The sequence below is a fragment of the Thalia democratica genome, chromosome 1 (genome assembly GCF_965202585.1).
Source record: "Thalia democratica chromosome 1, ktThaDemo2.hap1.1, whole genome shotgun sequence".
Taxonomy (NCBI): Eukaryota; Metazoa; Chordata; class Thaliacea; order Salpida; family Salpidae; genus Thalia; species Thalia democratica.
Window position 1 is genome coordinate 71,763,401 of NC_139165.1, and position 17,595 is coordinate 71,780,995.

General features: G+C 31.9%; 1 protein-coding gene across 1 annotated transcript; it reads left to right on the forward strand.

The window, feature by feature from the left end:
* The first annotated feature begins 2,854 nt into the window (after positions 1 to 2,854).
* Positions 2,855 to 17,473, forward strand: LOC145844779 (uncharacterized). The gene is made up of 27 exons (XM_082952205.1): positions 2,855 to 3,037; positions 4,094 to 4,191; positions 4,310 to 4,343; positions 4,410 to 4,474; positions 4,562 to 6,237; positions 6,387 to 6,541; positions 6,787 to 6,872; positions 6,935 to 7,005; positions 7,070 to 7,173; positions 7,678 to 7,815; positions 8,766 to 8,901; positions 9,589 to 9,725; positions 9,943 to 10,111; positions 10,234 to 10,377; positions 10,693 to 10,805; positions 11,292 to 11,432; positions 11,550 to 11,685; positions 11,948 to 12,081; positions 12,442 to 12,610; positions 12,814 to 12,898; positions 13,068 to 13,263; positions 13,430 to 13,592; positions 13,703 to 13,831; positions 13,955 to 14,146; positions 14,534 to 14,675; positions 14,788 to 14,854; positions 14,923 to 17,473. Exons 1-27 carry the CDS (start codon positions 2,926 to 2,928, stop codon positions 16,863 to 16,865), a joined length of 6,735 nt encoding a protein of 2,244 aa, XP_082808331.1. The 5' UTR covers positions 2,855 to 2,925; the 3' UTR covers positions 16,866 to 17,473.
* Positions 17,474 to 17,595: the final 122 nt, after the last annotated feature.

Consider the following 17,595-nt stretch of genomic DNA (forward strand, 5'->3'; position numbering starts at 1 on the left):
ATTGTTTTTACACTTTTCAAATAAGTTTGTTTCTTAAATTTAACTTTACAAGCAATTTATTATGCATTAACTGTTCCTAATTTTTGCATTTACGTAGCAGAACTTTTGGACAACTGATTTACAACGCTTTCGGAAATAAGGCACGTAAGGTAAACACAAAAAAAGTTGCTTCTCAAACAAAGTTTCAGTAGCAGAATAAATTTACGTGTTGAATTAGCTAATTAAACCATATCTGTCTGGTTATCCCACGACTTAAAAATTATTTTTTAAGTGGTTTTTCATGTGAATTTGATTAGTACTTTTTTTCACAAAATAGTTAAAGCCGCTATACTTATAAGTTTAAGTTGATAAAGAGAAACAAGTATTCTAATTTTTTTATGCAACCATACAATTTTTCATTGTTGGTGTAAAATATTAGACACACTGCTGTTATAACAAAAAGTTTCCTTGACATTGATTTACTTTAGAACTAAAAAAGTAAAAGTACGTTTGCGTTTTGTTATAATTTATATTTTTATAAAATTAAAATTAACTAGTTTATACTTAATAAGCCTTATCAGTCTTCTATAGTTTTATCAAAGTTTATGACCGTAATAGCTGTACATGTTTCAAAACTCATTTGAATGTTTTACCAAGATACAATAAAATATAACTTTTTATATTTAATAAGTTGAAAATGTATAAAGTAATTTGTTGTTAATTTTTTTTTCCAAACAAGTAGTTTTTTTTATTGTGTTTTTATAAAACTTGTATCAAACAGTTTTTTTTAAATTAAAAGTATACTTTATAATACTATAAATATTTTTATTTTATTGTTTTATATTCTGACACTTTTTATATTCTAACCTAAACTTTAGATTTTAAATATTTATTGATATACATACTTGTTTAATAAATCAATATTTTAGCAAGTTTCATTTTTTTAAAAAGGAACTTATATACATTAACTTAAATAAGGTAAAAAGTAAATAAAGATCAAATTTTTGTTTAAGGCTCTTAAAAAAAAAATAAAAATCAAAATTGTTTTCTAGTGTAATAAGTAGTTTTATCTTTAGACATTTTTTGTGCTTAACTTTGTTTGTATTATACTGTTTCACTGCAGAGCAGCTCATCAGACACAAAAAAAAGCTTTAAACAAAATACAGAGGCGATGAACTAAAATAATAATAAGTAAAAATAAAACATGTATAAGCACTAATACTTTGCTAATAAAAAAAACATGGGTAACCTTTAATATTTGTAAAAGAGTGTTATTAATATTTTTTTTCTTGAGTTATTTTTTAAGTTGTGTAATATACATAACCTATGATTATTGAAAAATAAATAAAATTAAAGTTAATATCTACAAAGTTAAATAATTTATTTTTTATACTAAGCTTTGAAAAAACGTAAATATTAAGGTTTGGAAAAAAGATGTAACTAGAAAAAATATATATAACACTACTTTATCTTTGCTTGAGAAATACTTTCAATATCATTTTACTTAAAAGCTATCCGAAAGGTGGCGTCAGAGAAAAAATTCTTTAAAAAAATTTGTTAAAAATTAGATAAACATTTTTTACTTTATTTTTCATCTGATATATAGTTTAAACTTGTGTTATAAGTTCATAAAAATAGTTGCAAAATGTCTTACATCTACCTTCTGCGTTTTGGAATTTCTAATACATATATATATATATAAACATTTAAAGCTCGCATAAATGTCCTTAAAGTCATCGTCTTTTATAAAAGTAATAGTCGCTTAACAAAAACTTTTTTAAAACTTTAACTGAATAAATATAGACAATGAATATGAGGCAAGTACTTATTAAGTTGAAATATAAACAGTATTAACTATGAAATACAGAAACGAAATTAATCAATTTAAAAATCAATATTAGAAAGACTTTGTTTCGCTAAACATTTTTGTTTTAGTTTTTAAACAATTTTTAAGTTTACTTAATGCTTAAAAGTTAATAAGCTGCATTTTTTGTAGTAAAAATAAAAAAACTTTAAGTTTGATAAACTTAATAATACTATAAAAGACTTAATGAAATTAGTTAAGGGTTTTAACATTATATAACAATATGAAAATCAAATTATTATCTCATCAGAATTTATGAGTATATTTTATGTAAATCTCATGAAATGTTGCTTATCATGTCAGAAAATTGCTTATTTGTATTTTAAAATTGTATTTTAGACCGAAAAAGTACATATAAAAAACTAGTTTAACAATAGTTTTACCGAAACTAGATAATTAAAAAATTTTAACTAGTGTTATATGTTTTTAAAAGAGTATTATGTGGTTGTACAACCTTTTATTTATCAATCCTTTTTTTTCAAATGTTTTAAAATTTTATAACACTTATCACAACTGAACTATAAATATTTTTCAAAAAAAAAATTTTTTTTTAAATCTTATGTTAAAAAGGTTTAGTATTTTAATAAAAACTGTATTGCAAGCATTTATGTAAAGTTACCTTTTACTTCTTACTATCACTTAATACAACCAACAACAAACAAAATGCTATGATGCAACGAGCCTTATAGTAAACAAGCTCACTTTATAAGCTTAATCCTGATAGACAATTGCAATTTAAAGAATTTTTATATTAGTGATTAATTAAAAATTATTGCGTCTCTTATAACTTTTTTCTAAAAACCAATTACATCAAGCACAAAAAAAAACGTTGATATGCAACTAATTTGTAATAAAATGTTCATTAGCATGTATCAAATAATCTTATTTTTCGTATAAAACGAGGCACGACCAAAAAAATTGTGCGGCGTTCATTGTAAAGCCCGGGGCTATTTGGTTTTTTCAGTGAAATTGTGATAAAATTTCATTCATTATTCACTCGAAGAAAGCCGATTGAAAGCAAGAAAACAGTCCTGAGCCAGTTTAGCGTTTTTTTTTATTTTCGTTGTTATGTTTAATTAGTCATGGACGGTGGACAGATTGCCCTGGTGGCCATTATTGGCTGCGAGGTCGCCGCCGTGGCAGGTCTCGTCACTTACTTGCTTATTAGGCCAAGAAGACCGAAACCCGTTGAAGGTTTGACTTTTTTTGTACTAAAACTTATTTACGAGCTACTTGAAGCTGATTTTGTTTGTTTTGAATGAAAAAGTTTGAAAAATAACTATTCTAGGTAGAAGAGATGCTTTTTAGTATAAAATAACAATCTACGTTACCTTTTTATAATTGATCGTTTGATAATTTATTATACAGATTTTTAAGTTTTTCTTATTAAAACGGTTTTTTAATCAAGTTTTAATTTTTGAGGCGTTTGCTTTTAAACGTTTACGTAGAAATTATAAAAAAATACAAATAAATAATTTTAATAATTTCTTTAAAAATATTTTTCTTATATACTTGAATATTATTAGTCTGAACTCGTATTCAGTTTTTAGTATTTTAAAACTAAAACAGCGGCGGCTAAAAATAGCTATGACATGTTTAATTTCGAAAAATTTGCATGTAAAATGCACACACGATTATTTAAAGTTGGTCACGATGTAACGTCAGATCTTAGAATCTTAGCTGTTCAACTTATAAACTTTTAAAAACACAAACATTTCAGACAACTCTTGTTGTGAGCTTTCGTAAACAAGAGTCACATTAAATTTCAAAAAGTCTGTAACTGATAGCAACCACGCCCGCTACTTTTTTCGTTTATCCTAAGGCACACGCAACATTTGCGCTGTGCATTCCGATATAATATTACATATTGACATTTCATTCTTCCCACACAAACAGGGGAGCACGAATTCGTTCAATCACTTGCCTCATTAGCTCTTACATTTGATTTTGTTGGGCTGTTAAAATATAGTTTAGGAGCTGAGTTATTCATGTTTAAAGAGTATTAGTTAATCTTTGTTTCATGCATCGATCTTTTTCTTTAAAAAAACATCTTGTAACCACAGAAGAAATACTTAAACATTCTTTAAGGTTAAATACTTAGTTAAAATGGCAACACCACAAACTACATACTTTCTTAATCGGATTAAAGTCATTTAGTTTTAAAAAATTTGTAATTGTGTATAATTTCATGCAAAGCATCTATTTCAACATCTGGTATATCATTTTTACTTAAAATTTCAAAATTTTTAGAAAAACCAAAGCTAAGGCCAGAAGAGACAATAGCAACTGTGTATGGAAATCCAGAAAAAGATGAAGAGCCTGCTGAAGTAGTTATAACAATCGAAAAGGTATTTTACAACAAATCGTATTAAAAGCAAAACTGTTCTTAGGTTATCATAATTTAAATCCAAAAAAAAAGAGTTTATGTTTTGTAAGTTTTGTCTTTAAAATTTCTTTTTGTAACAGCCCGACTCAGAGAAAGAAAGCGATGTAGAATCAGGTAAGTTTTAAAGTTAAATTATACTTAAAATTTACAATTCTAAAAAACTTTGTATTTTTATTTCAGTAATATCAGAACCAGACAAAAAGCCCCTGGAAGAAACTGTAATTCAAGTCGAGTCTGATGAAAAGGTAACGATTTTATGTTTTCTATTTTTTCACAATCACTGAAGTACTTTAATTTGCGACTTAACTATTAACCAATAAATTAATTCACAGGAAAGTAGCTCGTCTTCAAGCAGTTCCTCGAGCAGCTCGTCGGAAAGCGAAAAGGAAGAGGAGGAACCGGACAGATCGGTCGTCATAGAGATCGAAGCTCCCGCCGAAAAAGCTCCCTCCATGTCAAGCTCGACGAGCGTTTCCGACGTAGCGTCCCTTCCCAAAGACCCTGAGCAAGTCGTTGTGATAGCCGTGGAACCGGAGGAAAGCTCCTCATCGAGCAGCAGCTCGTCTGAGGAGGAGGAGCCGGAAGTGCCCGTGGTTGTGGTCGTCGAGGCGGAGGAAAAACCAGCGAGCTCTTCATCGTCTTCGAGCTCTTCTGAAAGCGACGAGGAACCGGAAACGGTCGTCGTCGTCGTTCAAAAGCCGGCGTCGAGCTCTTCCAGTTCTTCGAGCGAGAGCGAAGCAGAACCGGAAGTCGTTGTCGTCGCGAAAGAGTCTTCGTCATCAAGCTCGTCTTCCGAAGAGGAGGTTGAAGTAAAGACCGTTGTAGTTGAACTCGTGGAAAAACTACAAAGCTCTTCCAGTTCCTCGAGCTCTTCAGAAAGCGAAACGGAAGATGAACCGGTCGTCGTTGCAGTTGTCACTAAAGAAAGTTCTTCTTCTTCGTCAAGCTCTTCCTCCGAGGAAGAAAGCGAAATTGAAGTGAAGACTGTTGCAGTCGAACTCGTGGAAAAACAAGAAAGTTCTTCTTCGTCATCGAGCTCTTCGGAGAGCGAAAAAGAAGATGAGCCGGTCGTCATTGCGGTTGTTGCCAAGGAAGAAAGTTCTTCTAGCTCTTCCTCGTCGGAGAGCGAAGACGAAATTGAGAAGATCGAAGTTGTTGTCGACACCATGGTCATTGCAACTTCGAGCTCCTCCTCTTCTTCCGCTTCGTCTTCTTCCTCATCTTCATCGGAAAACGAAGAAGAGCCTCCGGTCGTGGTCTCGGTGAAACCTTTAAGCTCTTCGTCGTCCAGCAGCGAAGAAGAAATTCAACCGGTAGTGGTCGCTGTTGTGCAGCAGCAAAAACCACCGTCTTCTTCATCTTCTTCTTCGTCAGAGAGCGAAAATGAAACTTCTACGCTCAACGTCGTCCTCAAAAAAGTAGTGAGAAAGAGCTCTTCGTCTTCTTCGTCGTCTGCGTCTTCCAGCGAGCCTGAAGGCGAAGTCAAAGCCAAAGTCAAGCACTTCGAGTCGAGAACGACCACCGTGTTTGCGAGAAAGGAAAAAACGAGCAAGGAAGCGGCCAATTTGGCGGCGGCGACCTTTTCCGACAAGGAAGTCGAGAACATTTTTGCGTCAGCGGAAACTCAAACGGCGCCGAAGACGAAGCCGAAGCGCCGGAAGAACAAGCAGATCCAGACCGACCGCTTTACCACTTCGAGCTCAAGCTCCTCCAGTTCTTCATCTTCTTCTTCGAGCGACGACGTCGGTCCTCGCGTGCTGACCGCAAGCCCGCTCAACTTCGTCCCATCGCCGGAAGATGGCGCCGTCAGCCCGTACTCGATCGCTACCATGACGGAAACGGTGCAGGTCAAGGCGGTGAAGACGAGAAAGGTGAAGAGGAAGAACAAGAAGCTGCAGACGAACTTGGTGACGGAGTCGGACTCTTCGTCGAGCAGCTCTTCGACGTCTTCCAGCGAGTACAGCATCGACGCCAAGACGCCGAAGCGCAAAAAGAAACAAGTAAAAAGGTTCGGTTTGATTTTTGGAAATAAGTAAAACAAGATATTATAGAGTTCAGCTCAAATTAAGTGATAATAAAATAATTAGTCCTAAGACAATTAAGAAAATTAAAAATGAAATAAAGAAAAAAACAGTAAAAATGTTTCTTTTCCGTCAGGTTCATGTCTCCCGCCCCCGCAACGACAAGCGAAAGCGAGCGAGCCACTTCTCCGACGACCTACTCGACAAAGTACTTCTACAACGTTAACAAGGAGCAACGTCACCGAACGACAGCGCACATCGACGTGAAGAGCGTCGTCACCGAAGAGCAAGGTTTGTTTTGAAACTACTTGTGTTATTAGTCTGATTTTTTTAAGTATTAATTTAACAATTAAAAGTATTTACAAATATAAAAACCCTTGCTCTGGTTTTGTTATAGGTGTTTTAGTAGAAAAAACACTTCTTCATATTACATGGTCTAAATATAATAAAGTTATAATTAAGCTTAAATAAAATGATTGAAAACATTGAAATTTAGTAAAATTGCATTATAATATGTAAATAATAAAAACTTGTAGAACCAAAGGTCATAACAGTAGCATCGCCACCAAGAGTCACTTCTCCGTTATCGTCTGACGCCGAAATACAAGCCATTCAGCTCGCCGTGAGTTTAAACACTTTTGCAATAAAATCATACCAGGCAGCTTTTTAAACTCTTCTTTGCAGGATGAAGGCACGCAGACAATCAGCTTCAAAGATTCGTCAGTCGTTCAGTCAACACCGCGACCTAAAACAAGGTATAAAATTTTGTAACTTTAGTGATCTTTTCACAATGTTATTTTGTTCGTATTTGTTATTTAGGCGAGAGAAGTTCTTTATGTCGGGTTGGAACAAACGGGTTTCCAGTCTCGATCTCATCAATGCCGGTATCATTGAAGAAACTACCATTGAAAAGATTGAGCTAGGTAAAATGTGATACTTACCATCAATTATTTTCTATTATATTTTCTACCCTTATGTAGCTTTAAAAAATATAGCTTTTTATTTTAATATGTAATAACTAAATCAAGTACAAGTAAAATTATAATAATGTTTTAAGTACTTTATAAAGATAATAGTTTCTATGTTGTACTTTGAAAGTAAAAACTATTTACATACCTTCATTTACCTTTTAGAACCGCATAAAAATATATCTTTATTGTGAATACTACAAACAAGAACTTTGTTTAAGTGACGTTTTTTATCTTTATAAATACTCTAAAAAAAAAATTTCTTACTTATGATTTTTTAACGTTTATAAACTTACACTGAATAAAATAAGCTTAACATATCCTCAAAAATCTTTAAAGTACAAGACTAAGTATTAGTAAACTTGTTTTTTGTTATGAACTAAGTTTTTTATCTTACTTTCAAAACTATCTTTGAACTAATATATTTGTAACATGTACTTACTCAACATAAAAATTCAGGTGAGATTCTTGAAGAAGAGGTAGAAAGATCAATTCATCAATATTTAGTTGGTGAAGAAGCAATTGCTGGTGTTATCAATGAAAATAGTGAAAAATTGACGCTTCAAGATGCTTACAAAAAACGATTATTGAAGAGAAGTTTGTAAATTTATATGTATGAAATGTTGAAAATTTTAGTAAGTGTTTTGTAGGACGACAGTTTAAATGAGTTTAATTAGATATATAATATTTGAGTTCACATTACATGTCTGACAACTTATGTCAAAGTTTAATAACTTAAAAGACTGCTACACTTAAATACTTTTCAATAAAAGTATTACTAATAATTTTTTGTTCTTTTAATAATCATAGGAACAAACTTTTAATTTTTCTTTAATATCTGATAACAATAAAACACTTATATTAAATTACATTTTTTAATTTTTTTCAGCAAACACTGATAGCATATAAAAAAAGCTATAAATAATAAAAACTAAAGTAACTACAATACACTCAGATTTCATAAAATACTCTTAACCTGTTACTGTATACAAAGTTAAATTGATAGAACAAAATTTTTAATAAAATAATGAATAAATGAACCATAATTAGTTTTCTTGCTTGGAAAATTTATTGAGCCAATTTATCTATAAAGGTATTTACGATCAACTTATGTCACGTTTAGTATTTAATTAATGATGTTTACTTCAACCAACATTAAAAGATCTTAAACTCTTAATAATAGTTATTTACGTATAATATTTATACACAACAAACAAATATTATTTTATTTCAGAATAACAATACAGCAAATGTTTTCCGTATAAGGTTGAACAAAACAATAATTTAAAAGTATATTTATATATTTTTTCAAAGTGATATAAACATAATAAAAAATTCTGAATACTAATATTTCTAAAATAATTCAGCGAAGTTGTTACGGTCATAAATTAAAAGTTTGTTTTAGTTTGTTTAAGTAAAGCACATTTACTTTTGGCGTGATTTATTAGTTTTCGCAAGAGTTTAGTTAATAGGATAAAAATTAAGATAAGCAAATTAATTCATCAAAATATTAGTGTTTTATAAGTAAAAATTCTGTAACTATACAGGTACTGTTGTGAGCCTATTAGAGGCCCAAGCAGCTACTGGAAGAATAATAAATCCATTGGATGGAGAAAAGATGTCTGTTGATGAGGCTAGAATCAAGGGTTTAATTGATCGACAATTTGAAGTTGTTCTTAGAAGGTAAGTACTTCATATAAATATATTTTTTGAATTATTTATAATTACAAAGCATAAAAACTTAACAGTGATTTATGTTGCTAGTCTTCTACTTTAAATAAAATCTCTATATTGTAAAACTTACTTTGATAAGTATTATTGTTTTAAATAACTAATACTATCTGTTGGTGGATATACTAATGCATATATTTTATTTGAACAGGTTTACTATTTAATTTCACGTATATTTTAGTTATTATACCAATTTCATTGAAGGAAAGGTAAGAAGTCAGAAGTTTGAACTTGATTAAAATTTTAAGTAGAAGTAGTTCTTTTACGTTTTAGTAACTAAAATTTTCAAACGCTTCTTCTCTGACAATTAACTTGTAATTCAATCGACTTTGTTTAATTTTGCAAGTTTTAGTATATGATGTTCAATCGTTTTGATTTACAGGTAGAAACCTTTACTACTTTGATTAAATTTATGTTGTTAAATAAAAATAGAAGTTACTAAGTTTTCTAGTTAGTTTTTTACTTATTTTTTTTCTAAACCTAGTTGATGGTAGTACATTAATTTAAATGTTATTTGCTTATAGCACTTTGAAAAAATTGTAAATTTTAAGAGTTCATAAACCAGTTTGTGATTAATCTGTTTTAGTAACTTACCTATAATTTAACATATCTCTAAATATTTTAATCAATTAACATCAGAGCTGAGAGAGCAGTGACAGGTTTCGGGCGAAACACGAGCGATACGAAGATGATGTCGTTGTTCGAAGCGATGAACCGTAACATTGTTGTAGAGCAGCACGGAATCAGAATGTTGGAAGCACAAATTGCTACCGGAGGTACTTTGACTTTTTGATTAGTTCTTATACTTGGTTATTGTAGATTTTTGTTTTATTTTCGCTAGTATATGATTTTAATTTTAAAGTTATGTATTATTAGTGTATTAAGTTCCATATTATACCACAGGTCTTCATTTTATAAGTATAAACATTGTTTCCAACCTAGAATTTTTTTTAACTTTATTTAACTTGACTAATAGCTATCTTGAATTGACAGGAATAATCGATCCGAATGCCAACCATCGCTTGCCAGTGGAAGCTGCATTCAAGAGAGGACTTTTTGACAACAGGCTCCACAGAATATTAGAAGACCCGAGCGATGACACCAAAGGCTTCATTGATCCGAACACAAACGAAAATTTGTCCTACCTCGAACTAATGGGAAGGTTTTATATATTTTTAGCAAATTATTTACATATTTAACACATGCTTTTTTCTATAACTTCTGTATAACCTTTGAATTAAAAAGAACTCACTAAATAAAAAAAACACATTTAATTTTTTTCAGATGTATAATCGATAAAGACTACGGTCTTCGACTGCTTCCGTTGTACAACCTTCAGTCAACGAGTAAAAGTTCAACTTCAACCACAACAACCACTATAATTACAGAAGAAATTACTGAATCAAAAACTAGAAAGTCTTCTTCAAAGTTTGTTCTTTTGTTTCCTAATTGAAGTTTTTTTTGTCCTATTCATTGTTTTACCTACAAGGCTTTGCCTTTTGTTTACCTTATTAACTTACTTGTTTTTATGTATGTAAAGTAAGGTGTTTCATTAAAACTAGTTGCCAAACGTTTCAATAAAAAATAATCTTAAAATCATTAATAATTTCATCATTCTACTTTCTAACTACCACTTGTTGGTTAAATAGCCAACTTATTATCAAGAAAATTAGTATGATTGTTAAAAAGCTAGTGATAATTACTTAATGCATAAACTTATTGAACATAACAAAATTAAAAAAGGAAATCTAGAAGAGATATGTTCTTCACATCTGGTTGGCAGAGAAAGGTTTCAATTCAGGACCTGATGGATGCCGGTATCGTTACTGAAGAAACAGCTGTTAAAATGGAAGAAGGTTCTTGAGTTATTTTGTATTATACGACAACTTTAATACATCAATAATGACTTTATTAAATAAGCTTATGATAAATGTTTATAAAAAACTGATCTTTAAATGCTATGATCACCAAATATAGATTAAGTAGTACATCTTTGAAATAAAATACATTTTTACAAACTGCAACAACCGCTCGTTTCTTTGTTTTAAGAATAAAGCAAACATATGTTAAAGTTAATAAGAAATAATTTATGAGATAAAATTTTAAATTCTAAGTAGAATAGTACATACATTGAATTTTTAAATAATTTTTTTTTAATTCAAACATTTTTAAAAAGCATTGTTTTTAATTAAATAAAAAAAAAAATTCAATCATATAATTAATATTAAAAACAAAAATTAAGTACAACACAATTAATTTTAGTAATTTAATGTAAAAAAAATAAAAAGTATAAAATTTATAAAAACTATACATGTATATTTACATTACTATTTTTTAACTAGGGGCAATTAGTGAGGAAGAAGTAGAAAACCAGGTTAAATTGTATTTGGTTGGTGAAGAACCAATAGCCGGGTTACTAATGGTTGAAAGTGGTGAAAAGTTGTCCATTTACCAAGCTTGGAAGCGTGGATATATAAGAAGAGGTAGTTTTACATTAAAATACTAATTTTTAGAATCAACATTTATTTTACTTAGTAATGGTATATCTTCAAGCAACTGAACCTAATTTTTTTACAAGCTTTTAATTTTGTTTTATTTAGGAACATCAATTAATTTGTTGGAAGCTCAAGCTGCTACGGGAAGAATCATCAACCCAGTGACGGGGGAAAAGCTTTCGGTTAAAGAAGCAGCTAGCAAGAAATTAATTGACAGACAGTTTGAAACGTCACTGTCTAGGTTAAGATTTTTATTTCTGCTAAAATCAATTTATCAAAAAGTTTTAAAGATTAAAAACGTATAACAAATCCAAGGTTAATTTTGATTATCACAAACTGAAATGTTTTTGGTTAAGTAAGTTTAGTTTCAACAAAGACTGTTTCGTAAAACTTACTTATCCTCGATTTATATAAACTTCAAAACAACTACATTGCGGTTTGAGGTTTCCTACAATCTTTTTTCTAATTAAGCGACATGTAATATAAATTAAACTTCTTAACAGAGCCGAGCGCGCAGTGACCGGCTACAAAACGCGAACGCTTCCAAAACCCATTTCGCTGTTCGAAGCGATGAAGCGAGAGCTGGTAGTCGAAAGCCACGGAATTCGTTTGCTGGAAGCGCAGATAGCAACTGGAGGTATGTTGCGGTTGAATTCCGTTTGTTACACGCAACTTGGTGTAAATTTAAAACCCTGGAGCTTAGAGCAAAATACTTAGTTTTAGAATAATTTGACGTCTTTAAAAACTGTGTATTAATTTTAACGTTAAACTTTGATGCTTGTAAACGTTTTTCCCCTTTTTAAAACTATCAAATAATCGTCACTTTTTTAATACCCTTTTGAACAATATTTATTAAACATATCTATAAACTTATTTAAGACAAATGTTTAATACAAAATAAGTATAAGTTTTTTGAAAGTTCCATTTTCTAAGAAAAAAAATAACTTAAACGTAATAGATTAAAAAAAGTACTTGTGTATATAAAAAAAATGTCTAGGAATAATCGATCCTAATGCAAACCATCGTTTGCCCGTGGAAGCAGCTTATAAAAGAAACTTGTTCGACAAACGTCTCCATGCGATCTTGGAAGATCCCACAGATGATACCCGAGGCTTCTTCGATCCCAACACCGAAGAAAACCTTACTTATCTTGAGTTAATGGAAAGGTTTAATAAAGAAAAACATAAATTTAATGTTTACATGCTTAAGCTTGTTTTGTACTATATTTTCAAGTCAAAAATACCAAATTTTTTTTAAGTATAAAAATTAAAAATGTTGTAATAAAACTTTTATTTTCAAAAGTAAACTGTTGTGTTTTTTTTCAATTTCTTATTTTTAAGAATTTTGCCAATAGCTTTAAATAAAACAGATGTGTTACTGATCAGGACACGGGTCTTCGTCTTCTTCCTTTCATGCAGATGCCGGTGAAGCACGCGTCTAAAGTATCATCAAAGGTATGTTGAAAGTTTCCAATAACTATTATTTAAAGAAAAATATAATTAAAAAATATAAGTAAGTAAACATGTAGGTATGTAGAAATCATATCTCAAAGTTATGCTAAATCTAAAACTACACTTGAGAAGAATTTTATAATATAAATTTAAAAAAAACTTTAATTTAAAGATGCTGTTCGAGTCTGAGAACAAAGCGGAGGTGTACATGAAAGACATCATTGCCGCGGAGCTCGTTGACAAAACGACAGCGGAAAACTTCGAGAAGGGAACGATGACCAAGGAGGAGGTGAAGAGAATAGTGGCGGAACTGAGGGTGTTCGTCGACGGAACAATGCCCATTGCTGGAATCATAAATGCAATGACTGGTACTTTTTCATGCATAAAAATCACTACTTTTAATTTTTGAATTACTTTTTGACGGGTGCTTATATTTTTACAAATACAAATCGTTAACAACTGTTTAGATTTCATGACTAACTTTTTTGATACTTAGACTGTTTTTCAAGATGTTGAATAAAAAAAACATTGAAGGTGAGAAGATGAGTATACTGGAAGCCACAAAATGCTCGTTGATCCGAAGAGGAACAGCTTTTGAGCTGTTGGAAGCGCAAGCAGCTTCGGGAAAAATCATCGACGTCCAATCAGGAAAGTCGATTTCTCTTGAAACCGCTTTCAACACCAACGTCATTGACCGGTTTGTACAAAGCTTTATCGATTCCTTTAATATGATAATTGATATCAAAAGTAGTTAAACTTAACTTTTTGGTTTTTATATATATTTATTTATTAATAATTGAATTATAGAGAGTACGAAGATGTGGTAAGGAGAGCATACAGAGCAGTCGTCGGGTACCGCGAACCTTTCAAGCGTCAAGTGCTTTCGTTGTGCGAAGCTATGTCGAGGCATTTAGTATTTGAAAAACATGCAATAAGGTACAATTAAAAATCAGTATACTATACTTGTTTTTAAGTAACAACTTTTAACCACATTTCTTAACTACATATCATAATAAGAAAAACTGAGACCTAGTTTACTAACAACCAACTTTATATCAGGCTTTTGGAAGCGCAATTGGCAACTGGAGGTTTTGTTGATATAAAATCACCGGTGAGAATAAGCGCAGACGTTGCGGCAAAGCGTGGCTTGCTTGACTCAACATTGGCTGATAAGCTGGGTAGCAAACAAACAAAGAGTTATTTCGATCCAGTAACTGGTGAAAATCTAAACTATTCTGAACTTATGGGAAGGTTAGTTACTTACCAAACTTTTACTTACTTTGTTATGATTTAATAATTCATCAAATTTTACAATGTTTTTATTATAAATTAATTAAGACCTAAAAGTTGTTAATGGAGTCTCAAAAGTGATATTTTACAAAGTGTTGAAAGCCTTTTAAACTTGGTAAGGCTATAAGTGTTTTCCGAAAATAAATAATTTTTTTTATTTTTTTTTAAATTTCAGTACTTTAACTGTTATAAAACATTAAAAACTAAAGTTCAACTTATAGAACATTAAAATTTAAGGGTTGTAAAAACTAACTACAACTTTCAAATTTAAAAAGTCCTCAAAAAATATTTTTTTTGTTTATATAGTGAAATGTACCTAAAATACAATACAAAGTATTTGTATCACAGATGCGTGCTGGATAGAGACAGCAACTTGTTGTTCCTCATGGTTGAAGGTGGAACGGTTACAGGAAACATAAGACCGTTCGAACCACAACCTGAGAGAAAACGAATCAGGGTAGAAGAACAGCTTGCCAACGTGAGACTGAAGGTTTGAAAGAACATTTAAACGTATTTTTACAAAAAATCATATGTACTGGTAACAAACTTAATCAATTTCACTAGTTGTAAAAACTTAAACAACGTTACGAAAAATTCATTAGGTTGTAAAAGCAAAAAGGAAAAAGAAGAGCAAACGCAAGAAGGAGAAAAGGTCCTCATCGGCGTCAGGTTTTCTGTCAATAAATAAACTCAGTAACATTTTTTTCTTTTTCTAAACACCTTTTTATATTTTTCAGAGTCGTCTTCCAGCAGCCGGCCGACGTCTCCTTCATTTTCGGGTGACAGCAGACCGACTTCGCCCTCGATTCTCAGCAGGAAAGTCGTCATCGTCGATCCGGTCACCGGCGAGGAGCTCTCCATTCACCAAGCCCTGGCCAAGGAGCTCATCGATCGGGGAACGGCAGACGAGCTTCTGGCTCAAGAAGGAGAGTTTACTGAGGAGTCGACTCAGAATTCACCTGTTCCTGACGTTGTTGAAGAGGAAGAAAAAAAGGTTGAAGACGCTCAAGTTGAAGTAACTCAAGTAGTTAGTGAGACAGCAACTGAAGAAGTTCCTATCATCATAAGTGAAGAGACGGAAGTAGTAGAAGAGACTCCGGATGTTGAAAAGGCAGTAGCGGTCGAAGAAACTTTGAAGCAGGTTGTAGAAGAAGTTTTAGAATCAGCTGAAACAGTTGCGGTCGTTGAAGAAGCTGCAGATGTACAATCGGCTGTTGTGATTGAAGAAGCTGCAACTGAAAAAGAAACTGTGGTTGAAACTAAGGAAGATACAGCAGTTTCTGAAGACAATAATAAAGAATCGTCTTTCGTAGAAACTGTCAAAGAAGCTATCGAAGATTTCTTTGATTATGACAAAGGAGAAGGTGTTTCTCGAGAAAGGCGATCAAGCTCTTCAAGCTCTTCTAGTTCAAGTTCCAGCTCAGACACTTCAGAAGATTCTATAAAAGTCGAAGAAAACCAAGTTGAACTGGAAGAAATCCCAGTTACTGTAGTGGTTGAAGAAGCTGCAGTTGCTGAAGAAGCTGCAGTTGCTGAAGAAGCTGCAGTTGTTGAAGAAGCTGCAGTTGTTGAAGAAGCTGCAGTCGTTGAAGAAGCTGCAGTCGTTGAAGAAGCTGCAGTGGTAGAAGAAGCTGCAGTTGTTGAAGAAGCTGCAGTTGTTGAAGAAGCTGCAGTTGTTGAAGAAGCTGCAGTTGTTGAAGAAGCTGCAGTGGTAGAAGAAGCTGCAGTTGTTGAAGAATCTTCGACTGCTGTAGAAACTCAAGGTGTTCAGGAAGCATCTACTGCTGAGGAATTTACAGATGCTGTAGAAGATCTATCACAAACTGCTGTTGAAGAAACTAAGATAGCTGAAGAGAAGGAAGCGTCTTCTTTTGTAGAAACTATCAAAGAAACAATCGAAGAGTTTTTCGATGGTGACAAAGAAGAAAGTATGTCTCAAGGACGAAGGTCAAGCTCTTCAAGCAGCTCTAGTGACAGTTCAGCAACTTCAGAGGAAAATCAAGCTGAGCTAGAAGAAATTCCAGTCACTGTAGTCGTTCAAGAAATTTCTACTGCTGAAGAAGTATCAGTTGGTCAAGAAGCCTCTACTGTTGAAGAAACTGATGAATTTAAAGATGCTATAGAGGATTTATCACAGGCTTCTGTTGAAGAAAGTAAAGTAGCTGAAGAAAAGGAAGATTCTTCTTTTGTGGAAACTATCAAAGAAGCAGTCGAAGAGTTCTTTGATGACGACAACTTAGAAAGCGTGTCTCAAGGAAGAAGATCAAGCTCTTCAAGCTCAAGTGACAGTTCAGAAACTTCAGAGGAATCAGTTAAAGTAGAAGTGATTGTAGAAAAACCAGAAAATGAAGTTGAGTTGGAAGAAATTCCTGTAACAACAGAATATTCAGTTGAAGCCGAAGAAGAGCAACAAGCAGTTGTGAAAGCCGAAGGATCAAGCAGCTCAGTTCACGTGGAAACGTCAAGTTTCAGCAGCGAAGGCGCAGAGATCAGACAGACGAGCGCATCAACTTCAACTTTGTCGACTCACCACCAAACCGTCGAGAGGTTCTCGTCGGTGGAGACGGTTGAGCACCGTTCAGTTGTCGTGACTACAACCCAAACCGTACAGGAGCAGCACTTTGAAACCAGCGAGCAAGTAGTAGTTGAAAGCAGTCAACAACCAGATACTAAAGAGTAAAATGTTTGCTAAAATAAGGTTATTTTTGATAAGAAACTTTCGTAAAAAGTTACAGGGTTGCTAATTCGAGAGGTACTGTAACATTGAATGCAATTTAACAACACATACAAACTTAGTACCTGTACTTGGTACTTTAAAACTAGTTCCTTAAAAAAGGTTATTTTTAAAACTTAATGCTATGCGATTTTAACTCACCTTCAAAGTTTTTGTAAATAATTCCACTAACTTTTGACAGACTACTTTTTTTTGGTAGTCTTAAACTTTTTGTACAAAGTAAATTTCAAGCATCTATTTAAAGTTTTGCAGTTAAAAAGCTTTTTATATAAATCCGCTTTTATTTGTTAATGTGACTTTTTTTACAAAGCTTATATAAAATTAATTTGTTATTTTACTAAATACTCTGAACCAAATGATTTTTTTTTGTTTGATAAGCAGATCTGTAACAATAAAATTTTACGTTCTTTTGAGTATATTATTAGCTTCGATTTTAAAACATTTGATATTCTTGTGTAAAGTTATGTAATTGCTTATCATTTTTATGTACAAGCGTTGTTTTTGTTTAAACGAATTTAAAACATCGTAAAGGCAGTTTAGTTACACTAATATGGTTAGACAAGTTACAAATCAAACGCTAATACCTTATAAGAATATTTTATCATGAATAATATCAAGTCCTAACTTTTAAGTATATGTGTAAAAAATCAACTAAGTGTTTTAACTTTTAAGCTTA

What these genes read in the sequence shown, in the direction of transcription:
- LOC145844779 (XM_082952205.1), top strand. Translation starts at nt 2,926, where the DNA reads ATGGACGGTGGACAGATTGCCCTGGTGGCCATTATTGGCTGCGAGGTC. An exon ending in TACAAGCCATTCAGCTCGCC is followed by an intron (nt 6,873 to 6,934) that starts GTGAGTTTAAAC and finishes TCTTCTTTGCAG; the next exon opens with GATGAAGGCACGCAGACAAT. An exon ending in TTTGAAACGTCACTGTCTAG is followed by an intron (nt 11,686 to 11,947) that starts GTTAAGATTTTT and finishes ACTTCTTAACAG; the next exon opens with AGCCGAGCGCGCAGTGACCG.